This window comes from Anomalospiza imberbis, chromosome 2 (genome assembly GCF_031753505.1).
Source record: "Anomalospiza imberbis isolate Cuckoo-Finch-1a 21T00152 chromosome 2, ASM3175350v1, whole genome shotgun sequence".
NCBI classification, from domain to species: Eukaryota; Metazoa; Chordata; class Aves; order Passeriformes; family Viduidae; genus Anomalospiza; species Anomalospiza imberbis.
The window spans coordinates 52,310,831-52,338,650 of record NC_089682.1 but is presented as its reverse complement, the minus strand read 5'-3'; the positions used below and the strand labels follow the sequence as shown (position 1 = coordinate 52,338,650).

Genomic DNA, 27,820 nt, shown 5'->3' with positions numbered 1-27,820 from the left:
TGCTTGAATATGTTGACAAATAATCAAGAATTTTGCCTGAAGTGTTATTTCACAGCTGTCTATCTATACTAATGGTAATTGTCTGAGGAACTGTAGCCTTTGTCCACTGTGATGTGCCTGTCTCCCATCCTACAGTCCTATTGGCTACATCTTCTCAATAGGATTTTTCTCTAAATTAGAAATAAATAGCTCTAGAACATTCCAAATCAAATAGAAACAAGAAACTTCAAAGCAGTAAAGTGTGAAATCTACGACTCATTTATATTTGATGTTGTATCTTGTCTTTAAATTCAAATTTAGTTTGCAAGTTCACTAGTGAATGTAAGTCTAGTGAATAGGAAAAAAACCAATTCTATTGTTTGGAAAAGAATGGTTTTCATATTAAAGAAATTTAAAAAAAAGAATATTCAAGGATTAGTCTGCACAGTAAATAGTGTTGTAGAAATTGCTTTTTTCTTGGATGTATGTATGTGTACTATTTAACTGTCCTAAACAAGCAGACTCTAACAGAACCAGACATCCAATCACTTTTTATTGTGTTGTTTCTTTATGTAAGATTTCATAGTTTTAATATTGTTTAATTTTCAAAAAACTACTAGGATTTCTCTTCTCTTTTTGACCAGTGATCATTAGGAAGAAGGTAGTTGGAGAAGCATGCACATCCACAATTATAATTGTGTAAAGCACTTATTTTAAACAAAACAGTACAAAAACCATAGTCAGTGTTCTCCTTTGTTGGTTCTGTCCAGACTAAACAGTGAAAAGACAGGCTTATTGATATGCATGTTTTGTGAAGATACCGAATTATAGTTTTTGGTCTTTTGTTTGGTTTTTAAATGGAATGTTTGGGTTACCAATTTTAAGTGGTTGTTTTCTTTTGTGAGGTGGTCAGGACAGAAGGCAAGCTGCTCCTGACAACCTCCTCTCCTTACTTGGATTCATCCCATTAAAATCACTTCAGTTATGCCAAAATGTATAACTCACTTTGTGAGTAAGTCCTTTATCCTATGCAAACTTTTCAACTCCTTCCCTTCTCTCCCACTTTGGACTTTAGCTGGGCAAAATCCATGGGAGAGATCTGTGGGGGAATGGAAAATTCAGCTTGAAAGCAGTGCTGGTGTTCTGTCAGTGGGGTACACATCCAGGTCATGTACATGAGTCTTGAAATGCTGCTGTGCAGAAGAGGAAAGCTTAGGAATCATTCCTGTCAGACAAGTGGTTACAAGTGGTCTCTCTTTCACTGTTACCTGGACACCACTACTGATCTTTTAAAAATTCTTTTTAAATCTAAGAGTCTACAGAGTAACCTGAGTGAGTTTGGGTTATCTACATGTTTTTTTCCAACAACCATAATAAGGGAATGTCTGCGCATGACCTAATCTAACCTCTTCCTCAAAGCAGAGTCAACTTCAAAGTTAGATCAGGTTGCTCGAGGTCTTGCCAGTTTGAGTTCTGAGCATCTCCACTGGGTCATGTTTTTGTTGGTTTTAATTTGTAGCATGGATCACCATGTGCTGTTTCCATTTTGCAGTGAGCTTCTCCAGTTAATAATGAGTGGCCCCATCCTTGCTATGGAGCTCTTAGGAGACAATGCAGTGAGTAAGTGGAGAGCAATAGTGGGGCCAGCAAACCCTACAACAACTGAGAGTGATACACTGGACAGCGTCTCAGAGAGCTTTGGACATTGTGGCCTCAGAGATGCAGCTCATGGCCCAGATTCAGTTGCTTCAGCTGCTAAAGTAAGTTTTGCACTCTTTCTTGACAGAGGTTTATTTTTACTCTTTTATCTGCTGACAGCTGGATTAGGGATTTCGCATTTGTTTCTACACTTGACTCCAGAAGTAGTTTACATATTCTTCATGGCTTCTTTTTAGCATGGAAACATAAACTGTCTGAAAACAGAAATCTTGTTTATCACAAAGGTGAATCTTGGGTGCTTTGATCAGGAGAGCATGCCTGGTCATTTTTAATGTCTCCTGTACATCACAAACAGTGAGTTAATTGCACAGTCTGTGTAATCTACCTATAGTCTACCAATGTTTAGTTCTCACTAGTGCTCTGCTTGCAGCCTACTTTGCTGTTATTGTTCAGAATGAAAAATTAGAAAACAGGCCACTTTGTAGTGCTTTGTACTTTCAGAGGCACAGAGGTACAGTGGACATGGCTTTGAGGAGTTTGTTCTGTTTTGCTTTGTTTGCCATGTTTCTTTTCTCAGTGCTAAGAAAAAGCCCTGGGACTGGGTGATAGATATTACCATTTCTGTAGAATTAAGGTGACTTTTGTGTGCATTGTTATGGGATACATATGCTAATAAATGATGGCAAGAATAAAGTTTATCTCATGGTTGATTGATGTGTCACTGTGGTGTCTCAGCTGAAGACCACTTTAGCTGGGGAAAGATACCAGTTGCTGCTTCATTGATTCTAGTCTTCCCTCTTTAAATTGAAACAGCTGCAGTAGCACAGCTGGAAAGAGACCTCTGGTTAAATAATTAGATATCTTCAAATATAAGGGTGAAAATTTCTCTTTTTTCCTGTGTACTACCATGACAACTGTGCCGGCTTCTGAACTGAGAGTGTAGGAAAGAGTATCTATTAGCATAAATTCTTGGTTAGAAGCAGAAATGTGTGCTTAGGTTTTAGTTTGTTGTTCTTGTTGCGTTTCATTATCTTTGAAATGCATCTGAAGGCCCTGTTCATCGGCAGCATTTTTATGACACTGGGATTATTTTGCTGAACATCTGTAGGTTTGTGCATCTTTGTGGTGTTACTGATACCTATCTTTAATAAATCAAACAGAATTGAGAATTTAGTGCCCCTGTGCCTTTATTAATTTAGTAGGCCTAGTATTATATGGCTGTGTAGCAGTTGCTATAGAAACTAGTTGGCTGTGCCTGCAGAATATTTGCTGAAAAGAACGAAATATAAGATAAAGGGAACTAAATAAACTCTCCTGACAGAAAACTCAAGTCTCAACCACATTTAATGAATGTACTGTAAGATGAACACTTCGAGTGGAAATCTGCATTGTTCTTTTGATGGCTAAATGACAAGTGAAAATATGTCTCTAATACACTCTAAGCTGCTGTCTCTCTGCAAGCCAAATTTTGTAATTTCTTTAGATCAGGAATAAAGAGCAAGGAAAATGATTTTTTTTAAGGCTCCACAAGATTATAGTTTGGCCTTTCAGTATGCAAGTCCTTCAGCATTATTGAGTTAACTTCCTTTTATGAATTTTAATGGATAAAACTAAATGTTAACTATTACACATATTTTACTGCCTTTTTCTGGCTGTTTCTTTTAGAGTAAATAGCAATTAATAGAGTGGGACAAGTTCCTTGAATCATGTAGCTTTTTATCAGTAGAAGGATCTAAGGATAAATCCTATTGTCTCAGGTGTGCCCACTTAAAATGCAGATTATTTACCCTCGGAAAGACAAAGGCCCTTTTTCCTTCTGTTGAAAGATCCATTGTCCACGATCCATTGTCCAAGATCCAAACCAGGACAAGTTTGAATTGTGTAATTCTTTAAGAGGGGATTACAGAAATTGTTGAAGTGCCATGAGCTAAATGTGAGTCTATTCCATTTCAATTGAGCTAGTAAATTAAGGGAGACAATTCCAGGAAATGGCCTTTAGCATTGCTACTGTTATACAGGAAAAAATCAAATACATCTGGTAGTAGTATTCCTTGGATGTAATTTTTCCTCTTAAATAGAAATGTCTCAATTTTCTTACTGAATTTGACCAATAGGTATGAAATGGAACCTGTGTTTTGCACGTTTCTTGTTTGGCAGATTGTGTAACATATGTGAATAAATGGTATGGAAAAAGTGTGAAGCTGGCAGTGAACAGTGAAAAAATGTCACTGAGGAAAGAAACCTGACTGCCAAGTTCACCCCAGTCTGGGGTGACCTAAGACCCAAGGTATCTGATGCCCAAATAGTGATGGTGGGAAGAAAGGGATTGAAGGTAAAAAGGTTCCTTTGATTTATCTGAGAAATCAAAGCAATTGAGTTCATCAGCTTCAATTCAGTAAGACTTTTTAAAAAATTATAGGGCCAATAAGGCTTGAGAAATGACTCAGCAATTTTAGACAAAGTTTAATTGTGTAAGATGAAAGGAAGAAAATGTAAACAATTTTGAAGGAGGTCAGTTTTGTATATGGAAAGAAAACATACTGAGAAATGGATAGTAGTTGTATTTTTGCTTATGTAGTGGAAAAGATTATTTGAAAAAAAGGAAAAATTAAATATGTGTATAAGGGACTGGATTTGGAAAGATACTGAGGAAAGAGAGAAAGCATTGGTAAAACTGGGAGCACCTCTACCAAATTATTGTTGCATCATCATTTTGAGTGCTTTGAGTATGAACAGATTGCATTGCAGAACTGAAAAGGAAGACATTGCAAGAAATACTCCAGTCCTGTTTTTATGATTGTAGCAATGGTGCCAGAGAGGAAAAGATACATTTGAGATAATATTTTAGGGAAGAAGTATTTATAGCAAAAAAAAATCTGCACTAAAGGTTTATCTTCTGTGATTATGGGTGCTTCAGATGTTGTTCCTCATGATAAAAGCTGATGTGTGCAGCTAGATCAATCTAAAATGTGTTTAATTACAATTGTTTTCAGGAGCTGGAGTTGTTCTTCCCCTCCAGTGGAGGTCGTGGACCAGTCAGCAGTGCAAAATTCACAAACTGTACTTGTTGCATTATTAAGCCTCATGCTGTTAATGAAGGTAAGCAATGCAGATAGCAGAGGAGAAAGCAGAGGAGAAAGCAGTATGTGTCCATTGTATCCAGGATCATTCCTGTGCCCTCTTCTTGGGAGAGTGAGACTGCATGAGCACAGGGTGTATTTCACAATACATGCAAAGCTTGCAGATACCTTGTCTTTCATACACATTTAGTATTTCTGCAGTTAATTTCCATGAAGAATGAGTGGGTCATGTGCTTTCCATGCAGATACTTGTTCACTTCATAAGAAGGGACGGGTGAAAAAGAGAAGGATTAAAACCTTTGTGAGGTATGACATATCTTATTGGGACAGCTTCCCATGTCCTTGCTCCTGTCTGCCCAGCAGAGTCACCTGCTGGAGGTTAGCATCCTCAAAGACAGTGAAAGCAGGACGCGTGCCCATGATCCAGGGCCCTCCACTCAGGCAGTAGCACATCAGATTAAAATGACTCACAAAGGGAGATTTGTGCTGTTATGAATCTTGTTCTGCTGAATCCAGTGGGGATGGAAAGTAGGAAAGGCTTGTTTATGAAAGTGAGCCAAGGACCTAAGGCATTTGGTGGATTCTGTGATGCTTTCTGTGCTGGAGAATGCCCTGGGAGTTTGCCATACGAGTATTGGAAATGTTTAATGTTCTACCATGCAAAAATAACCTCGCTTACGTGTCCTGTACTTAGATCCAGTAGCATGTGTAGGAGCAGTGAGTGTAGTAAAATACTTTGACTCAGGCACTGAAACAGTATTTTTGAATACAGAATAAATATCACCATGTGAGAGCATAGAGTTTTTTATTAGTAAGATGCAGAGCACACTGCAACATTCTAATCACTTCTCTGTGGATAGCTTAAATGGAAACAGCAGACGTGGCTGGAGCAGTTTCCAGGCCTCTCACACCTCAGGTGGGATGTCTGGAGAACTTGCTGAAATAAAAAAAAGGCTTTCACAAGAAGGAGTTTTGTAGTTGCTATTGATAAGGTGCCTGTTATCTCTTCCAGACCTTGCATGGTATCTGCTACAGATAAGTCTGCCATGCAGCAAAGACAAAGCGATGTTCCTTTTACAGAAATATGGGCAGCAGCTGGGACTATGATTTTACCCTGCTACATGTTTGCAGAGGACAAACTTTTCTGTGGCAGGATTGTTAGGGTCCTTCATTTGAGTGTAAAAATAGCAGAGTGGATGGCTTGGACTGGTTTTTTTTTAGACTTAAGATAAAATTTCTTTTACATATAGAGGTTCAGACTCAGGTTTTCTCTTCCTCTTTTTAATCTTATTCATCTCTGTAGAATTCATAGTGTCCTGTCTGTTCCTTCTTTTTTTTTTTTCTTGAACTTCTCTGACTTTTTCTGAGTTGCCAGAAGACAAACGGTGACCCTATTTGTACATTCCTCTGGGAGTGTTAGTGCCTGTAGGAGGGTGAGGATGGTGAGGAGAGAAGAGGAGGTATGGATGTAGGTAAACAAAAAATGTATGTGCACATCCAACTTTGCAGTATGAGTGCTGGTCTTAATGTCCTCTATACTGTCCTGAGGTCTTACAGAGCCTAAGATTTTAATGTCTCCTATACAGTCCTTTTTCTCACACCACAAAGGGCTGGAAAGTCAGAGTACAGCTGCCAAAAAGCAAATAAAATTTGAAATACAAAAAGTGCACCTTGTGTGAGCATTCTCCCTCCATGCAGCTGTGATTACTACCCTCAAAAACAAAGAAATCAGAGCTGACTTTTCTAAGTCAGCAAACTGTTTTAACACTTGGTTGTGGTTTAAACACAGCTGGCGACTAAACCCCACACAACCACTCACTGACTTCTCTGGGACAGGGAAGAGAATCAGAGGAGTAAAAGTGAGGAAACTCATGGGTTAAGATAAGGACAGTTTAATAGGTAAAGCAAAAGCTGCACACATAGTTAGGTAAGTGGGAACACAGCAGCTGGAGAGTCCTGTGTGGCCTTCAGTGGGAAAAAGATGGTTTGGCAAAGCCAGAGGCATGGAGAGAAAATCATGTGGGTCAAAGCACCAGACTCTCTTTTGCGTTGGAGTTTGATTTGTGCTCTACAAATTTTCAGTATTGAGTATCTAAAAATAAACCTTTTTGCAATTTCCTATGCACTGCTGAAGCTTTGAACTTGGCTAATTACCATGAATATAAGCTACTCATTACATATTTACAATTACATGAAGCTTCACATACGTACTTCAGTTTATATGGAGATTTAGTCTTTATTTCTGTAGAGACATTTGGCTGAATTATTGATTTGAATTTTGCTTTCTGGCCCTTTTCCCCAGTGTTTGTTTTCCCTCCAGAGTCTGTTGCATAACTGATTCTTAGAAGGCAAAATCTTCCCGGTTTTCTGTCCTGGAAGATGATTTACTTTAATGGCAGCTGTAAACTAGGGTGCTTTTCAGGATGTAATCTCTAGTTTATGCTGGTTAATTCTTGGGCACAATACTCTCTTAGGAAATGACTGATTGCCACAGCTGGTTCCTATCCAGTGATAAAACAGAGGAAAATCAATGTTGGTTTTATGTCTGGCCTTGCTGCCTCTCTCCTGACGGACACACAGAAGTGTCTGGTCATAGGCAGCCGCAGCAGCACAGCCCAGCCAGCCACAACAGGACCTGGTGCAATGCCCAGGCACCTGAGAATTCCTGTAAGCGGGAGTGTCAGCATGTCTGCCAGGCTGCAGGGGAACCCTGAGGCCTGATAAAGGGTCTTGGGGGACTAAGGTGAATTTTAACCTCAGCTGTCAAAAGTGCTGGTAATGCCAGAGAGATGGCATTGCTGGCCCTCTAGGAATGTGTGCCATGCATGTCTCTTAAAGAAGTCAGGCCATAGGTATTGTGTCAGTCTGGTGTCAGCATGACATCTTCTGTGAAGGATCAGAAATGGGTGGGCCATGGAAGGCAATGAAACCCAGAGCTCTGGACTAGACAGCTTTAGTTCACTGGTGACTGCTCCCAGTGGAGATGGAGACCTTCCTTCCCTGGCTGGCAGCAGTGAGGTGGTTGTATTTTAACTCTGAAGAGGCTTTGCAAGAGCAGTCCAGCTCCTCTTCACTGAGAGCTAGAAGAATGCAAAAGCAACCTGATGCTACTCCAGGCAAATTTGTTCCAACCAGGGTTGCATCAGGGAGACATGATGTGGTTTATCCCCTCTAGAATCTGTTAAGTTCTCAGTGTCTTTCAGTTTCGTCCTCTTCTTCTGAGACCAGTTTTCAGTCAAGGAGAATGGTAACTTGTAAGCACAGCTCTAGGATTGTATGGTTAATTTGTTTAATAATATGAAAATTTTAGTGTGGGTCTGTGTTCTGTAATCCTTCTGCTTCTTGTGCTTCTGATTCTTGACATAAAAGATCATAGTTGCAATCACTTAAGCATTCTCTTTTTGTAATTCTCCTCATGTTAGTAGCTCTGGAGATACTGGCACTAGTGCTCATAAGCCAAATATGTAAGTTCTCCAGAATGGGTAAACATCAGTTTAATGCCCTTAGGACAGTTATGATTCGACTGTTTTGTGAGCAGAAATAGCACCCTATAGATCACTGGGTGGGATTAACTTTTAATATATTTATGTGTAACAGTTTAGTCATGTTTGCTGTAGGAAGTAGACTTTGGTATTTCGTGACAGGTTTAAAGTTTCTTTGATGTGGCCTTTAGCTTCTTCCTTGGAAAAATTAGCAGGGGAAAAATTTTAAAATAGAGATGATAAGGCTGAGGTCAGAAGTGTGTAATATGCAAACTGAAAGAGCTGCTTTGAGGCAAGGAAGCCTCTATGGTTTTGAGAGGTCCTAGGTATGTGACTAACTACCCAGACAGGTTTGCTCTCCTTGTATGTGTTAAGCTTGAGATTTTGTTCTAACATTTCTGATAAGTTAAATCCTTTTTCCTCTTAATTAAAAAAAGATACAGTGCTGTCTTCCACAGTGTTCTTCTACTAAATAAAATTCAAATCTCATGGAAAATAAAAGGAGCAAGAGTGCCTTCTTGCCAAGTGGAAAAGATACTGTGTGGAAATGTGTTTTTAGATCTGAGTGTATGAGAAAACTTAGAGCTCTTCTATATTAACTTAGTAGCTAGCCGACAGCTTTAGAAAGTTGTAGAACTTTACACTGATTAACAAAACATTGCACAACAGGAAATCATAAGAATCTTACTTCCTTCTTTATGCAAAGGCAGAAAAATTCCAATTGAGAGAGTAGCTTGTAGCTCCAAAGACAAACCTGAATGTGACAAAAACAGTACCAAGGATGGTAGTTCAGTCTCAGGCAGATACAGAAAGAAGTTTTACTTAGGTAGAATTTCAAGTGAATTTACTGTACAAGAGAGAGAGAGGAGAGGACTGTAGAGCATGGGAATCCAACATTGTAGTGGATTTTCTGACTGCAGACACTTGAAGAACTGTCCTGACACACAATACACTTGTTGATCTTTGAAAGATAGAAGGCATCACTATGAAAATGTCCAGTTCACCTCTGTATAATGCTAAGTATACTTGCATGTGTGTAGTTAGGAAATTGAATAAGCTGGAAAATAGGATGGTATAGTAGAGATACAAATCTATTATCACTCTCAGCCCTACTTACCTATTTCATAGTTTTTTCTCAAGACAATTTGTATTCATTAAATATGAAAACTCTGGAAATCGTTTCCTTTTTTTACCCTTTTAGGCATAAGTTTGAGTAATTAAGTATTTTTATTTTCAGGAAACCTAGAATTAGAACAGGGTTTTTAGAAAACTGGCTAGAGAAAAAATGAGGAGTGCAGTTTTCTCATAGGTAATCTGAAAGTGCATCTTCTGTCTGTGATAAGTGTGCAGATAATAGAAAGGTGAAGTGCAGATGCTGTGGAGTTTACCTGATTGTAGGCAAGACCTTTCTTTGGATTTTGTCTACAAGACTGAGTGCCAGGGGGCATCAGTGCTAGCCCTGATGCACTTAACAATTTGAAATCTGGAAGGAATTATTTGCAGATAGAATCTGGAAATGAAAAAAAAAAAAAGTGGAATGAACACAAGTCTTTGCAGATATTTCAGAGTGGCTGGTTTGAGGTGTGACCTCAGGGTATTCCCACATGCAGTATGGCAATCTTAGTGCTGCAGCCATGAGAGGACTAACTAGTAAAACACTGTGCTTTCAGCTGCAGGTGTTCTTCTGCAGACAGACTTGCCCAGGAAGGAGAGGTATTTTATGTCAAATGAAATGCAGTTTGTTTCTTGTGTTTTCCTCGAATATATATACTATGTAGGATGTTGAAGCATTTGGTGTGTCTATTGGTGCTGGGGTTTTTTTGGTTGGTTGGGTTTTTTTCTCTTTAGAGAAGCTAGAAAAAAGTGATTAAAATGAAAACAACCTACTTTGCCACTTCCATCACCATTTTTTAGAATAAAAAAAAATTAGCTTTCATGAGATCAGTCATCCATATGCTTCCATCTGTGTTTTTAATTCTTTGTAGTTGTAATGATGTGGATATTCCTTGCCTGGGATGTTTGGTTTTGAAAGGAAGCCCATAGTGTTTCTCATTTATTTCTGCCTAAAGTTTTAGCACCTTGGCAGTGGTTTCCCGGCTTAGACTGATTCTGGATTTCAGTGGGAAAGTGACATCTATTTTTTTGAAGTATAAAAAATATATTTTACATTGAAATAGATTTCGGATGGGGAGGAGGTGATCTGAATTTGGAAATCCTTTCTGACAGTTTGGGACAGGAAGGAAGAGGAGGAGATACATTGGAGAGAACCAAACAGATCAAATGGCACAGCCAATCCTTGCTGAAGCTCATAAGTATCTTCCAACTGGAAATAATGTATTTGCTGCTGTGTTCAGTAGTCTTATACTGGTGGTGTTTATGTTACTGGAAATCATCTCTGTGCAGAGATGATGGTATTAACGTAAAAAAGGGGACATTAGAAATGAATGTTTACTACTGCATTTTGGGATTTTCACTTGAAAAGGATTAGAGAAAAGTCAATTCTAAGACTGGACATGGGAGAGTCAGGATAGTGAAACTTCTTTCATACCAAGGAAACTGATGAATCAGGAGTGTATAATTTCACTGAAATCACTCAGTGGTTGATGGATGTTTACCAGCATGTCTTTTGTGAAGGAAAATACGCTATGTTGATCTCTGACTTCTCCAAGTATGCTTTCTGTAAAGGAAGGTAAAACAGTGTAAGATAGCCTAATTCACTTGGTTGTCAGTGCCTTTGTGAAAGTTCTTTGCTGTTAGGAAAGCAGAATTTTCATTCAGTGGAGTAATTTGTATGTTTAGATCTTTACAGCAGAGGCATCCACATAACTTTAAATGTTTCCCTGAATGTTGGACTGGACATGAGCACATCAAATTAAAAGGGCTTTACAAAAGGAAGTCTTCTCAGGCATTCTGGGGCCAGTTCTTGTCAATATTGTCATTAATGGCTTGGATGGGTGAGGACAAAGCATGCTTGCAACGTTCACACATGGTACCAAGTGCCTACTGAAATTTTGAAGAATTAGAATTCAGAACGTTCCTGATGAATTGCAGAAATTGATGTGATGCAAAGATGATGAAACTGAATATAAACTGCATAACATTACTGTGGGGAACGGAAAATAAATGCACAGATATAAAATAAAGAAGAACTGGCAGGGTATCAGTGAAAAGTTTGAGAAATTGTTGGTATAGTGATGAAGCAGGCACAATCTGTGTTCACTATGTACCCACTAGTTCCGCTCAATGCTTATGAAAATCCAACTTATCAGATCCAGTTTCTGGGCACTCTGTTTCAAAATAAGAGAAAAAGAGCAAAAGAATAAGAGATTTAGGCCATGAAAACTTTATGGGTTTAGTTTATTTAATCTGAGATGGGTAGGACAGGGATATACAGCTTTCTGTTAGTACATTTACAAAATATGAACATATTTACTAATTTAGAAGAAAGAAGATTTAATGTAATCATTAAGGAAAACTTTGTCGTGTATCACTGGCCTGATACTTGGTCATGTGACAGAACCTGAAGTTACCAGAAATTTTTGAGAACATTTTAGAAAAATGAAAAAAATGTGGCCATGCCAAATCTAACTCACTGTACCTTGGAGGAAAAGGTAAATATATTGGACTCTCCACTTTTACTGCCCTTTTCAAATCAGAGTGTAAGGAGAAAGGCAAGATACTGGATCTGAAAACAGCCAAGGCACAGAATGTAGGAATATGTGATAGTCTTTTGCCAAGTGGAAAATAAACTATAGAGCTTACAGTGTATTTACTGTTGTTCTAGGACAGTGAGTTGGTGAACTTTCCAGATTGTAGGGGATCACATGAAGATTTTAACCTCCAGAATTAATTTAATTGACAGTGAAATAGTAGATTAAAGTTATTGTTTGTAATTATGGGCTAATGCATGTTCCAAGGAGTAATTTTAACCACTTCCTTTCTGTAGCTGTAACCATTCATGAGAAGTCCCATGCACAGTGTTCAGGAGGGATAACCAGAAAAAAGGAAAGAAATGTTACTAAGCTTGTGATTGATTTGAATTACAATACTGAATGCCTTCATATAATCCAGTGGTACAGCCTTAGCTAAAATATTATATTTAGTTTTGTTCACACTTAAGAAATAAGCAAAAATAAATGAAACTCATATAGCCATAGAGACATTTTAGTAGCCAGAGTGATTGACCCTAATCTTCTTAAGTTGAAAGAAAAATAAAGTCTGAGTGGATGTGCTAAATGAGTACAAAGTAATGAACATCATGAAAGAAAGAACAAAGCAAACTGGATATTTCTTTTAAAACTTTCTCTTAACACAAAAACAAAGAAAGAAAACTAAGCTTTTGTGGGTTTGGGGTTTTTTTGTAGATATACAACTGTCATTTTGAGTTCAGTATAACTGTTGCACAAATATTGACCTTTCTTCATAATATTGCTTTCTTCTTTAAACTCTCTTCTCCAATAGCTCACTGCCCAGCCAAACTGCTGGATACTTTCTGTAGCCTGGCCCTGATCTTTGCCTTGAATTCCTCTATGGGCCTTTATATCTGAATGCTAAGTGTGACTCTTCCCATCTTCCCAGAATACCTTTTTTCCCCCTATGGATTTTTGTCATTCTGCATCTTATAATGCCCTGTCTGTCATTTACATGTGTGGTCTTGCCTTGTTCATAGCAGTTCAGAAAGTTGCAGCTGGAATTGAGCCTTTGAACCTTTCACCCCCTTTGAATCTGTCAGTTCCCATTCTCAGCTGCGTCACACACTCAGTCGTTTTGGTTTCAAGGCCCCCTGAGATTTAATGTCTGCACGCATAATTTTTCTTGTGCTAGCAGCATCCTGACTTCTATTTTCCAGCATGGCCGTGGTGATATCTTTGTCTTCACTCCTTTAACTTTTAGTATTTTCAAATGAATATTTTCTGTAAAGGTTTTCACTAGTGCTACAGTGTTGACAAAATTCTCCATAACTGTCTGTAAAGCTGCCCTTCAAACTTCTCAAGGTTTAATAGAGTACCTAGACAGAAATGAGGAATAATGGAAAATCCTGGACCCTATCACTATGAACAATATTCTCTGCATTTCCTCACATGCTCCTCTCTCTCCCATCTGTATCCACTTGTCTTTTCTTTCCCTCCTCATTGCTAACCTGGGTGGCTTTTGAGGTCCTCATCTCCTTTGCTGGCCCAGAGTGTCACTCAGGAGACCCTCTGTCATTCCCTTGGTGTGTCAGAGCACAGGTGCAAAAATGACTGCATATCCTTTTCATACAGAATGCAGTGGGGCTGGGAGACCAATAATTATAGATTATCACCATGACCAAACTTTTGGGGAGTCTAGAAATGGTGTATTTATACTGAATAGTAAAAGTGCCTAGAGTTGTGTTATTCCTAAGTAGAAAAATAAGAAAAGAGAGAGAAACCTTGTTCTTCAGGGTACTGGTTGACCAACTGACAGGAAAAAGTGCACTTGTTGAGAAGGACATTTGTTATTTACTTACTGCCCTGTGTTTTTCAGTGTTGTCTGAAACAAAGATTAGCAAGAACTTCAACTGAAATACATTGCAGGAGGGCCCAACTCTAAATCCCACTTTTCCATCTTGTAGAGTTCAAAAAGGGCTTTGCTTGGAGTCAAGCCTGATTGTGATTCTCTGGAGTTTTGAAAAAGGACCTTACCACTTAGCAATAAAAAATCAGATTATTTCATTATACTGTGAAGCAAAATTGCATTTCAAAATGTCAGAAAAATACATGAAATTAAATTCCTACTTATAGTTAATGATATGTTAAGCGCCCAGTACAGGTTACTTTTAGAAATATGTTACTGGATGAGGTGGATCATCAATCTGATCAGTCATGGCAGTTTTTGTATTCCTGTCAAAAAAAACCCTGTTGTTTAAGAGGAATTATTTTTAATTATTGGAAGGATTTTAAAAAATTACATATGGAGGGTGAGATGAGGAATCTAGTTCTTGCCTTGCTTTGAAAGCAGTCTGCTATCTTGCCTAAAGAGCTTTTAACAGAGGAATAGTTAAATTAGGAAACAGGTCAAGAAGAAAGGGAAGAGAATGTAACATTCCTACTCCTCGGGCTGGTGGTTCATAGTGCACTGGGACTGAAAGGTCCCAGTAGCACAGATGCTATGGCTCATTGATTAAAGTGCTGTTAGCTTAAAAGTGACTTGCATGAAACTGTTTTATTTTATCCCAGTGCATAATTCTGCAAACAGTGGCAACATTTTTCAGTCTGATGTCTTCCCTGCTACTTTCTTTTTCTTAATGAAAGACAGTTTTCAAATACTGTATGTTGTAAAGCTACAAGTCATATAATATTAATGTAACTGAGAAAGTCTTGGTACTTTATAATTTTACCTGATTAAAATATATTGGAAAATTATCTCTGTCTATACTGGAAAATTACTATGTCCTGTACCAGGTATGTAGTAATGTAATGCTGCCCAACAGACATAAAATCTGTGCCTGTGCTCCCTTTCTTTCACTCTTTTTGCTTGGATTAGTGTTAAATTCCCTCAGTTGTATTTAGTAATGCTTAGGATTCTTTTGTGCTTTGAGACTGAAAATTGGTCATAACTGGTGCCTAATCTGTGGCTTTGATTTGTGTTCTTATTGTAATCACATTTTAAACATCCACTGACCCTTTTTGAAGGGTCCTTAGAAAGTTATTTTTTCACTACAGATTTGGATTTTAATGTTGAAAAGAACTGTGGAAAGCTGCTGAAATGGCACTCTAATTAGTTCATATTTTTCTGAGCCTTATCTGCCCCCAAAGAAGAGGATACGTCCCAGTTCAGTCATGCAACTGGCTGAAAGCCTCAGACAGATCCCAAACTGAGCCTTGAGCTTGCACTATTCTGTTGCTTGGGGATTGCTTTTGTGCTTTTTGTTTCTATTTTGGTTCAGGTAGAATTTGAAAGGAAAGTGTCCCTAGGAGAAATGATACATGGATTTCCTAAACTGGGACAAAGGAGGGCAAGTCACTGGATCTGTGGATCTGCACCACTGGCAGCTTGCTTATGCTCCTCTGCCTCAATTCCCACATCTTGGAAGTGGAGCTAGCATCCTGCTTTGCAAACAGAAATGAAATCTCATGGCCCTTCTTCCTCAAGGCACTTTGAATTTTGTGGGTCTGAATAAATCCTTTGGTTAAGCCTTTTGGGTGTTGCAGACATGGGCAATCTGTCTGGAGCAACAAAGTGCTCTGCTGCTCTGATGAGTGACAGTGAACTCAGAAATACAGTGTAGAGGAAAATCTTGATAGATTTATCAAAATTATTAAAGCAACCTTGAATTAAAGACCTTTATGCAAAATACCTTCCTACTTTCATTTCTATCATTAAAGGAGACTTATCTCTCTACAGAAGTGACTTCAGTAAAGAAACAGGCCAGAAAGCTGAATAGAGTCCCCCTTTGCTTCTCTAAAATTTGGATTTTCGTTGTAGGTTGTAAAACTGCTGAAGACAAAAGTTCTGTAAAAAGCAGATCTCCATAATCCCCATAACTTGATGTATTTTAGTTAGATGCTTGCTGGCTGAGAGTGCCTCTGCAAGTAGCCCATTCTTGACAGATAAAGTGTAAAATGGGCATCTGTCAGGCAAAGCAGCTGTCCCTTACCTTTCTCACAGCTTTTTCCCTGCAAGTGACAGTCACCATTTATCTACCAGTGCCCTTTCTTCATCTTTGCTGATTTCTGGTGAAGCAGTTGACCAGAGTGTTGTCTTTGAAGATTGAGAATGAGGAAATGTTTATGCTGTGTCACATATTCAGTTAGTTAATTAATTAAATTCATTTATTTATTCATTCAATTTAAGTATTCATTTCCTGAATGATTCCCAGCCAGTCACTTGATCTCTTTACAAACTGCCCATTCATCTCTGAAAACAAGACAGAAGGCTCACTGCCTCAGTGGAGCCTGTGTGAAGCATCTGAGCTGCTCAGCCTTTCCAGCAGGGCGGACAAAAAGAAACCAGAGCTCTGGGTTCTCTCTCTGATGTGCTGTTGCATTTCCTGGGCAAACCTGTACAAGTCCCTTCATTTTGCTGTTGCAATTATTCATTTTTTATCTTAAAAAAGGCGATTTTTTTTCCTCTGGGTTCACAGGAGTATTAAAAGGAAACTTCCACCAAAACATGGTGGAACAGTATAGTGGGACAGGAATTGTATTTGCCTCTGCTTGTTTCTATGTTCTGTAAACACAAAGAGCTGCATGGACTGAGTATGCACTGAAATGTCAGGTATTCCCTTCAGTAGTTGGAAGATTTTTGGAAGAAATATGCAGTGTTTTGTAGAGGGAAGGCTTTTCTACACAAACCTTAGTGTGAAAATATGATAGCAAATACTTCAGAGACATGGTTTTTTATTCATTTTCATTTGTAAATACAATTTTGAAGGCCTTTCAAACCTGTCTCATTTACTCAGAGCTTCCACTGACCTTTTAATGTGGTAGGAAGCTCCCCAGTCCTATGTCACAGGTATTAGTAGGCTGTATCTCAAGCATGCTATAACTTCCATACTAGCTTTGTTTTATTCTCATCTTCTAAATTTATGCAGTGCTAAATATCCTGCAATTTAAAGACTACATAATAAAAGGATCTGATGACCAGGAGTCACATCCTGCTGTTGTCATTTGTTACAGGGTATTCTTCTGTGATTAATTCTTTTCTAGATAAATGTCCAGAAATTTGTAGTTTCTCACAAATTTTACTAGAGGACGGGCATTTGTGTTCTATAAAAAATAATGATTCTGTGAAATTCACTCACACAGAGTACTGTGCTTGGCTGACATAATCTTCAAAATGGCCTGATCTTACAAGCACAGGCAAATCTAAAATATACATTCAGTGGAAAATCAGTGGTTCTTGTTTTCTGAAGTTCCATGTTTTGTTTTACAATGTCATTCAGTCTTTGAGGATGTGTTCTGGAGATAATAATCAAGCAGTATCATTAGCAAGGGCATATTTGTGAGCTATAAACTTTGAAGGAATAGGTTATTTTGCATAGAATATGCAAAAAAATGGGTTTTTCCCATAGAAGACATGAACTCCTGTGCTAGTTTATTGGCAACATTTGTTATCATCCTCCATTGTTTCTGGCTTAAAGTAGGACCTGCAAAAAGAAAAAGACAGCTGGTGCTCTGAATTGATGACTGATTAAGCATCAGTATTGCCAATGGGTCTTCATTAAAAATATAAATATTGGTCTTGCAGCAACTGGGTGTTTTGCAGTTGATCTGAGAAAAGCAAAGGCTTCACTAATTACCTTTTTTGGTAGAAATGCTTTTCAACAGCTGCATGGAATTTAATTATTTGAAACCATCTACATGTAAGCTCATATAGAACATAGTGTGTGAACTCAGCTCTGTTCTCTGCTTCCTCTCAAGCATTACACAAACACTGTTTTTTCAGTTTGAGAACAAGCAGTATATTGGCATAATACATTTCAGTTGTAAAATCTGCTTTTTGAAATTAAATACTGTATTTTCCATGTTTTTTCAGGGCTTTCTGGGAAGATTATAAAAGCCATCCTCAAGGAAGGATTTGAGATCTCAGCTTTGCAGATGGTAGGTTTCCTTTTGTGTGTTTTTATGATAAACAGAAGTTGGAGTAGTGCTGTATGTATGTCGTAGCAGTGTATAGGTTTCTTCCTGCAGTATAAAACCCTTGTGCAAACTGTAGCAGTGTTTTGGGATGAGCATTGTCCTTGTGATATTTGTGTTTTAGTATCTGACTGATCAGCTAATCTGTTTCTGTTTGCTTGGTGACCTTGAGCCAAGATACTTCACTTCCCTGTATCTGAGTTTCCCTATAGTTAGCAGGGGAGGTAATTATATCTGTCTCTTCTGGAGCAATTTGAGATATCTCTACAAAATGTACTAGCTAAGATTAATGAAACGCTCGTTAATATCCTTCCTTATTTTTTAAAAAAATATATATTCAGTATGAATTATGGGGAATGCTTTTAAAGGTACTTAAGGGATTTTGACACCCTGAATGCCCTCAGCAGTTAAAGGGATTTGGCACAGAGATTGTTCTCAAGAGTCCTGCCCTTCAGTTGTGGTGATAGTCTCAAGATCTGACATTTTCCTGTCACTCAAATCCCTATCACAAATGAAGAATAGTCCCTTTCTTAGTGGGATCAGCCAACACTACATTGTCTACTTGTATTTGATGTGGAAAAAGATACTGTGTGCTGTTGCCTGTGCCATCCCTGACTAAGTTGCTGACAAGCTTCATATTGCAGTAGTAAAGCCATTCCTGTTACCCAGTAAAACTTAGAGGATTCTGAATGTTTGCTGGTTAAGAAGGGGTGTCTGTATATTCCTGTTGTTGTTTAATTCAGACTGACTAACGTTTTGGTTTGCTTAGTTCAACATGGAGCGTCCAAATGTGGAAGAATTTTATGAGATTTACAAAGGCATTGTCCCTGAATACCTGGTAAGCATAAGTTTAACAAGAATCTGTTTAAAAGTATAATATGCTCAAGTGAGGAAATTAACACATATCTTATTGCTTGGGATTGTGATGTGGTTTCTTTTATGAAGCTGGTATTGAACAGTTCTAGTCTGTTCTCAAATAAATTAATTTGTTGTGAGAATTGTGTTATGTGTGTCAAAATCGAGGAGAGCCTTTCTTGAAAATTGTTCAGTCAAGGAATTTGTAAAATGTAACAGAATCATGTCCCCAGCTTCCCCCAGAAAAGTTAATGTATTGATGTTGAGCTATGAGAATGTATCACACCTGCATCATTGATTGGATATTGTAGTAGTGGCTTGGACAAAAATACATATTTATCACTTTATTTACAAGGAGGCTGCTGTGTTGGAGGCTTTCCTAATGACATCTTGAACTATTATTTGGTTTATTCATCTGAGTTTCATAAATATTCAGAAAATTTAAGAAGTTTAAGATATGCTGTGATCCCAGTGGACATCTGAGACTCTCTACAGTATTATGCTTTGTTTTACTGTCACATAAAACTTCCTGGTTGCAGATAGAACAATGGGAATACAAGAAGATGAGCTTGTATTTCTGGATCACCTTCTCTCAGAGGGTTTTGGTTCATTTTACTCATAGTAATTTTTACTTTACTATGTAATTTACTCCTAGTAATGAGTTTAGTTTCACTTCCATGCCATTATATTGCAAATTATCCTTCATTTTTAAATGGTTACATTATTGTAAATTTTCTACATATTTACTAATATTACTCTTAAAATGAAATTTTTATTATTTTTTCCTCCTTTATGATTATTCAGTCTAACTGACTTCAACAGCATTTGTAGATTTGTCTTTAAATGGTTTAGGAGTACTGTTAGTTCACTCTCAGATTGTGGAATACTCATAAGGCCTCCTCTGAACATAATTTTTGACAAGTACCAAAGGGAGATTGGACAGGCATACTTGTGGGGGAATTTGGCAGAATTTTAAAATGGAAGTATCTGACCAGTATTTCAGGACCTAAGGAGTCCTGTAGTGCTGCAAAAGTCTCTGCTTTGAACAAAATGGGAAGTTCTCTACCATTTTCTGCAGCTCTTGGGCTGCACAATCTCTAACCCTCTAACAAGCTGCAAATTTTAGTTACATAATTTAATTGGAGAGGTACTCAGAAGGGAAGGTGAAATTTAAATAAGGTAAATCAATAAATAAAATAGTAAATTGTCAATAAATAAAATTGTAGCTGATGTCAAGAAAAGTGAGAATCTAGGACTCCGTCCTGCAAGTTATATGTGCTGGATTGACTCAGTTGAAAAGAAATCAAATTAATATTTTCAGGCACTCAGTATCTGAGAAGCAGGAAAACATGAAAAAGTTAATCATGATGGTAAAGGGTTCGGGAGAAGGCACACACTGGAACAGCAATGCCTATTGCTGGTGCAGTCCAAAAAAGAAAGTGTGTTACAAAATAGGATATTGGAGAAAGAATATGACCACTTCTATAAGTGACTCAGAACCATCTGTTTTGATCTAAATTTTATTTATCATTCCAAAATAACTCAGCACAAAAGATACTAGTATCCAGAAATCCTTTTTTAAAACTGTAGTTCCATTTCTTCTGGTTATTTTTTGTCAGTCAGATAAAGGTTTGACGTTGTATAGAAAGTGCTCTGTGAAAAGAGAAAGCTGTACAATTGCCCAAAATTTCAGCTTTGGTAGTATCACCTACATGGGATTTTACATATTGTTGCTTAGTTTTTTGTGCTATTTTGCTTTGTATTTCCTATTCTAGCCAGAATAGAAAATGGGAGAAAATAAATGAGATTATTTCAGCTCAGAATCCACTTTGTTAATCAAAAATCCTTGAGCTTGTTCCACCTCCCTGAATTGTTGTGGCTGACCACAAACCATGCTATTTGACAAATAAACTATTTGCCAGAGAAAATTTGAGGTAGTTGTACCTGGGAGCCTCACCAGACAAACCTTGTCTGCTATTAGTTTCAGCTCTGGACTTGATGAGGCTGTGTAAGTAGATCAGGCTTGTCTGACACAGAGCCACCTGCCTTTGTGCTGTACCTGGTGGCAGCTGGTCTTCAGGTCTCAGCTCTGTGCAGTAGTGAAGGAGTTGGGAGTAACTTTGGTCATGTTGTTCACTGTTGCTGGTGGGGTGTTTGTGCTGAGACAGAAACAATAAAAGAGGGAGGAACTCTTTACTGTTACTTAGCAGAATGGAATATGTGGGTCTTTTTTATGTTGTACAGCATGAAGCTAGTCTGCACTCTCTTCATGTCTCTAAGGAATACTTCAACCTAAATTTCCTAGGATCCTGTTGATGATAGAGGCACTGGATAAAATTCAGAGAGGGGAGCTTAGGCACACGTTCTCAGTATGGAATCCAGTAGGAGATAGCAGCTTTTGGAACAGTGCTGCTTGACTCAGAGTCATTGTGTATTTATTTTCTGTCACAATTCATAGAAGGAAGAGCAGGACTTAGTTCTTGTTTTCCTTCTGCTCTTTCATCCACTCTGTATGCTTAGTCCATGGTTCATCTTTGATCTGCCTTGGCTGGTGGGCGTGATTGCAGAACCTTGCTAGTCCTTACCTATCCTCCCTTATTTCTGTGTATGTTTTGTCCTTTGTTTTTCCTCATTGGTTTTGATTCCTTTAATTGTCTTGATTTGTTTAAAATTTGTCTGTCCAGATTTTTAGACAAGTATGCAATTATAAGGGCATGATTTAAAAAAGGAAGTCAGATTAGAACATCAAAATAGATTATTTCTGTTTGTGAAACCTATACCTCTAATTAACAAACTCCAAATTGGCAGTAATGCCCAGAGCTAATTTAAGCTTATGAGAACTAAGACCCATCTTCATCACCCACACAGGACTCACAATGTCTCTTTACTCTCCTGGAGACTCCGGGGAAACAGATGATTTCACTGTAACTGAGATCCTGGTATTAGTACATCACAAGAATGTTGCCAGACCCTTTCCCTAACAGGTTGTACCACAGGCACAGATTCTGTTGGCTTGTGTGTTTCAGCTTCTGTAGTAATCTGTGAGGAAAAAAGAGAGAGAACCAAAAGCCCAGGAGACATTTTAATTCCTTAAAGCCATCAAACGAGTGTATATTTGAAAACAGATATAGACTGTGTACTGTGCTTCTGGTAGGGAACACTGCAAAATACATTGCTGCCTATGGAACTGACTGAACATAGTGTGATTTTTCAGGCTTAAAACCTAGCAAAGTGCATTCCAGTGATTCAGTCTAGTTTGACAAGTTATGAGATACTGCCATGGAATCTAGTCCAGATCAATAAGGACATACCTACAAAAGAATTTAAAGTATTATGGATGCTGTTATATGCTATTCAGAATCCTGTTGAAGCTGAATATCTAATTTTTCTCGATTTCCACCTTCTAAACCAAGTAGCAAAATGGAAAACATTTCTTTTGTGGTGAATACTAATGGTATCCGTTTAATGTCCTCACTTTCCTAAAGGCACGTTTCTTAATTGTTCATGTCCTGTAAGTTTGGGCCCTGTTTTGGGGAGAAATACAACCCTTGCTGAAACCCAAAGAGTTCAATGTTTTTTCTGTCTTCTTTCTCTTCCAGGAGATGGTTTCAGAGTTGTGTTCAGGCCCTTGCATAGCAATGGAGATTAGACAATTTGATCCTTCAAAAGTGTTCAGAGACTTCTGTGGTCCTTCTGACCCTGTAAGTACTTTCTTGAGTGATAAATAAAGCATAAAAAATTGATATGCTAAGTGAATTAAAATGTCAAAGTGTTGTATGGCTGCCACATGCCTGCTACATTCATTAGAAACATGTCAGTGTTACCTTATTACAGAGGTCAAACACTGGCCTTGGTGGACCAATTTGCAAATCGTTTAGCAACCTTTCTGATCTTACCTAAACCAGATGATAAAATACTGTGGTGACATTTATGTGAAAGGAAAGCTATCTAGGCAAAAATCTCTGTAAAAGATTCACAAATATAATAATGCAAGGCTTCAGAGCCCTGGAATGAACAGTTATTGCTTGTGGATGCTGGTGTGATCACATGTTAATTCACTGCAGTCTGTGGCATTCTCCTAGGATGAAACTGAAAGAATAGGTTCCTTTGATTTTCAGAAGGAAGCAAACAAAAAAGTGTGTCAAAGTTCTCATACCTGTTTGCTTCTATGAAGACAGGCGTAAGTACTGTCTCAAAAAGTTTGCAGGTTTCTGTTAAACAGTGAAGGCTGCTCTACACACAAGAACAATGAGGTGTGAGGCAAGATGCAGGCAATGAAGTCAGGGTTTGTATGTTTTTCTTGTTATGATTTAATGTTTTAGTTGCAGACTTGAGGAAAGTCACCAGTCTTCTTGGAAAATAATCACACAGATGAATGTTTGAAGGGGAGAACAAGTAATTCAGGATATGTTTTTCTTCAGATCCAGAGTTTTCATTATAGAAAGCACAGGTTAAAGGCATTATCCAAACCTTTATTGCCTCTTTTGTTTGGTAACATTCAAATATTTCTCTACTGGGTTAGCATCTTGTAAACAGAGCATAAGCCATTTATCTGACTTCATTTTAAACTGTAGGTTGATATATCAGTAGTAATGTACACAATATAGTGATTTCAGTTTTGTTTCAAATTCCATGTTTAAGGTTACTGGTCTTTAAAACATTCAAAGGTGCAGTCATTTTACTTGGACCTATTACATCCTTTTCATGTGTCTGCTTGTTTAATACCTGATACATTAAAATCAACCTATGTTTGCAAACATCACAGTGGCTTTTGCTTATGAAAGACAATTGTTCCTATATGAGGGGAATTTAATTGGTTTTCCTTACTCACATGAAAAACTGTAATAACTCTACAATGTATGTAAGCAGCAGTCAATGAGCTGAGGAACTGAGGGATGTATAAACTGACGGCTTTTCTGGGTAACAGAAGAAAACCACAAAGGAGGGAACTAATTTCCTGTCTCCCAGATCTCTTGCTCATTGGTGACCTAGTGATGCTGTTTGTGTTTCCCTGCAATGGTTTAACATCTGACTTGTGAAGTGAAAATGAGTACCTGCCTGCTTCTAGTGGAAGCACAGGCTGTAAGTTTTGGACACTGACTTCAGAGCAGTTCCACTAATGGTATGTTGGAATATCTAAGTGTCATGCAAATAATGCATTATCACTAAGATATCTGGATCTCTTTATAATTTGTCTGTTTATATATGCTAGATCCTGATGTGTGTGCAATCTGTTCATAAACACAGGACAGTATGAACTTGTTCATAAACAAGTTCACTACAAAAATGAAGCCATTTGGGTCACTTTGGTTCCTGTTAAAGAGTACCTTATCTGCCATTGAAATCACTGTCATTGCTTTCAAGGCAAAGTGCGTAAAGGTGCTGGAATTTGACTTATATAATGAATCTTTGCCAATCACCTGTACTGTTAATTATATCTTAAATACATAACAAATATAATAATTACTTTGTGACTCCTCAGTTATCTAAACTGGGTGTGAACGTTAATAGCCCTTTCAGTCTGCTCTAGGTTTTGCAGAATGTTTAGGGCTGAAGAAAGAATTTGAATTCTTCTATTTTGAGGATTAGACTTCAGTAAGATAACAATTTATAACAAGTGTATAATGTAAAGATGAACTGGAACTCTGGGCTATTTTCTGTAAGCGGGTAATAGTATATTAGCACTGAAGGTCAGTAAAGCTCTCTGCCAAAAATACTCTTCATTATAAACCAGCTTATAAATACTTTATTGAAACCTCCTCTGTGGTAGTAGGGAAGACAACTAAACAAAAACCTGATTTGAGCTTGTTTGTAGCCATGTGTGAAGAGCCCTATCGGATCTGGAAAGCAGGTGGTGGGATATAGATACTTCTCTGGAAGGAGCTGTGCTGAATGTGCTCACTCCCAAAATTACTGTGGTCTGGTTGAAGGGCTCAGTGTGGCAGATTTCTGGCTTGGGGAACACTTGTCCCCAGTAGATAGTACATACAGTAGGATATATGCCTTTGTGCAGATATTGCTGTTCCTTGCATCCTTCTTGTACGCTGGCACTTTTCTACTGAGTGTCTGCCTGGCTCACTGTACTCTTGGTGAGCTGTCAGCCTCTTTAATCACACGTGGCTTCAGCTCCTGGAATGCAGCTCATTCTTTTGTGTCATTGGTGGTCTCACCTCAGGCCTTTCTGTAGTCCAGTCCTGATGCTTGTTCTTGTCTTCCGGTTGCGCTCTCCAGTCAGGTCCCATGCTCCTTGTATGCCTTGCTCTTGGTGTCCCTCTGTGCCTCTTCCTCTCTGTCCTGGTTTGCCTCTGTGGCTAATATGTGGGCCTTGGAAGTGGAAGGTTCTCTCCACATCTGCTGTAATAAACAGCTGTTTACTCTTATTTTTGCACCACCCCTATAAAAGGCCAGCAGTCATACTGATGCCCATCTTGAAAATATTTCTTTGCAATGTTAATAAGAGCTGTTCAAACAGGTCTCTGAATGTCACAGAAGACTGCAGCTTTTTGGGGGGGAGGCATCCTCCGACTCTGCTATGCACACAAAACTATAAGGTTTGAAATGCTGACATCCTATGAGCAGCTGAGAACTTTTGTTCAGATATATAAATTACAAATAAGAATTAGGTTTATGAAATGACTTCAGGTCCCACTGATTTTCGGGGTGTGTCTGAATCATTTAAGCCTTTTTTTAAAATTCACTATCAAGTCTTGCTATGCAGGTTCTTAAATTGCACATTTTTTGCTGGGTGCTATTTCACTCTGTTTCTACTGGTGCAGTTGAAAAGAAAGAAAAAAAATTTGAAAGAAAAAAAAGAAAATAGTTACACCTATGACAAAGAGGTAGCTGTTCTAGAAAGCTAGGAAGAGGACTTAAAAAGTTAATTAAATCTGATTCTTACAGAACAGGTGTCTTTTGAACTTTCAGTACACACTATTACTTGGAAGTAAAAGTTACTAACTGGACTAAAGTCTGACAGAAATGAAGTTGTGTTTCTCCTTCATTGTAAAGAAATGAAAATGCTTGAAGGGGTAGGGATAAATCCAGCACAGTGTGCATTATGAAGAAAGCTATTTTGTTTAAGTTCAGTAAGGAAGAAAAAGAAAGCAACTTATTCTGCATTGATTTGGCTTTCTTTTATATGGACCATGATGTAAAATCGGTAATGGAAAACCTGGGAACAAGGGGAAGATGGCCAGGGAATCCTGTCACCGCTTGAGTTTGCTGGCATTGATATTTCATTTCACTAATGTTTGTATATTTTTGGCCTCTGGAGCAGTTAGAGGCTTTTTGTTATTACTTAGGTCTGAAGCTACAGCTTTAGTTTTCACATCTTTTTGCAGCTTCTGTATTGAGATAACTGCTTGGTACCATTTTGTCATGGAGTTGTCAAGATTATTATTTAGTATTCATAAAACACTTGAAAAATGCTGTAGAAATTAAGGGTTTTTTTTGTGTTTGTTTTTTTTTGTTTTTTTTTTTTTTTTAACTTTGTTCATATGCAAATTTAAAAGTTGGTTAGAATACATTATTCCAAGAGTCTACATCAGCTACATGTTCCTTAAAAGTTGGTTAGAATACATTATTCCAAGAGTCTACATCAGCTACATGTTCCTGGCTGACTGCATAAATTTTAATATTTCTAAGAGCTTTTACTTGGAATTGGCAGTACACTAAACGTGACTCAAGTCCCTTGTGTTGTGAGATGTTATTAAAGTGATGGGATATGCTGCAATATTTCTGGGGGCTGAAAGGGGATTTTCATATGCTTGCTTTAAATCCTAACCTGCATTCTTTTTACACTGGGGATTTGCACCTTTAAGTGTAACAGTGTATCAAGTCATTTGTACTTTGGCATTAAAGAGCTGAAAGGGAGATTAGATGGTTTAAAACAAAGCAATGAACTGAAAGAGCTGGAGTCTGCTTTAGCTCCATTCCTGACCTCACTGTGTGACCTTGGACAAAAAGTTCAATATCTTTCTGCCTCAGTTAATCACATCAGTTACACAGGGATAGCAGTATAAGCCAAAGACCACTGTTGCTGTAAGATTGTTGCTTTTATGTACCTCCTGTGAATCTCTAGCACTGTAAAATAGGTATATGTGAGGCCTAAAATGTTTATGTTTATTCCCAGAGCTACATTATCAACATGACATTTTCATATTGCATCATATAAAGAATAGTTCATTGGGACATGTAAAGGAATATAAAGGCTATTTTTGAGCTTCCAAGTACTCATTTTCTGGTAATACCTCTATAGCTATTTCAGTGTGGATTCTCCCTATAGCTTAGTGAGCCCTGATAAGAGTGTTGACAATGAAGTACATAATGTCTTTCAACGGAAATAAGATTGTTTTAATCTAACTCTTTAAGGAAGATTTTATTATAATTGATTATCTGCTCAGATAGTCTGAGTCATGTAATAAAAATTAAAACTTTTATTCAGATGCAGACTGTTACCAGCTAGAGTAACAAACAGATGAATCAATACCAGTTACAATATCCTGCTGTTTAAGCCAGCAATGGGAAAGACATGACTGAATTGCTTAGATGTTATTTAGGGTCAGTCATCTGACTCTGTCCTTTCAGTTTTTAATTTCTACGTTAGCCTCTGCAAGTCTAATGAAAAAGTGTTCTAGACAGAGCTAAGCACTCTTAGCTGGGAGACAGGGTAGTTTTTGTCTGCAGAGGTGGATTCTTCCCTCTAGTGCAGCTCCCTTTTCCCGAGCTGGCACTGCTGATTCATAAAGCCTAAGGTATCTGTAGGTTCAGGACTTCTGCCTTGTTCCATGTCACTGACTGTGCACAAGCAGGGGATCTAGGAGAAAAGAAGTGCTGAGATAGCTGTGCTCTAATGACCTGCAGTTGCAACCTGACTGCAGCTAAGAGTTGTCACCACTGTTTTAGACTGTCAGCATGTTGGCATATGATTTGAAATTTACCTCCAACAGTATTACAGTTTCTTGCCAGAGACAAGCCTGTGTCTGTGGATGCCAAACACCACACCTGTGACAGTGAGTTGCTTTCCCTGGTTTAAAATGCATGGAGTCTGCACTGGCTGCACCAGGAACAAAACTGATAATTATTTGTTCTTCCTCTCAAAGCTCTGTGTAGCCCTGGGAGCAGCTGAGAGTCAAGAATCCAAGAAATAATTTTAACAGGCATG

The 27,820-nt window shown here is 38.0% G+C and overlaps 1 protein-coding gene across 4 annotated transcripts in view; it reads left to right on the top strand.

Annotated features, from left to right (window-relative positions):
* The window catches only part of NME7 (NME/NM23 family member 7), an 89,322-nt gene that overhangs the window by 31,909 nt on the left and 29,593 nt on the right, over positions 1 to 27,820 (top strand). For all 4 annotated transcript variants that reach the window (XM_068181032.1, XM_068181031.1, XM_068181030.1 and 1 more), the window contains 5 exons: positions 1,532 to 1,739; positions 4,632 to 4,737; positions 17,702 to 17,766; positions 18,572 to 18,640; positions 22,257 to 22,358. In XM_068181032.1, the coding sequence (XP_068037133.1) occupies positions 1,532 to 1,739; positions 4,632 to 4,737; positions 17,702 to 17,766; positions 18,572 to 18,640; positions 22,257 to 22,358 (550 nt within the window). The remainder of the gene's footprint in view (positions 1 to 1,531; positions 1,740 to 4,631; positions 4,738 to 17,701; positions 17,767 to 18,571; positions 18,641 to 22,256; positions 22,359 to 27,820) is intronic.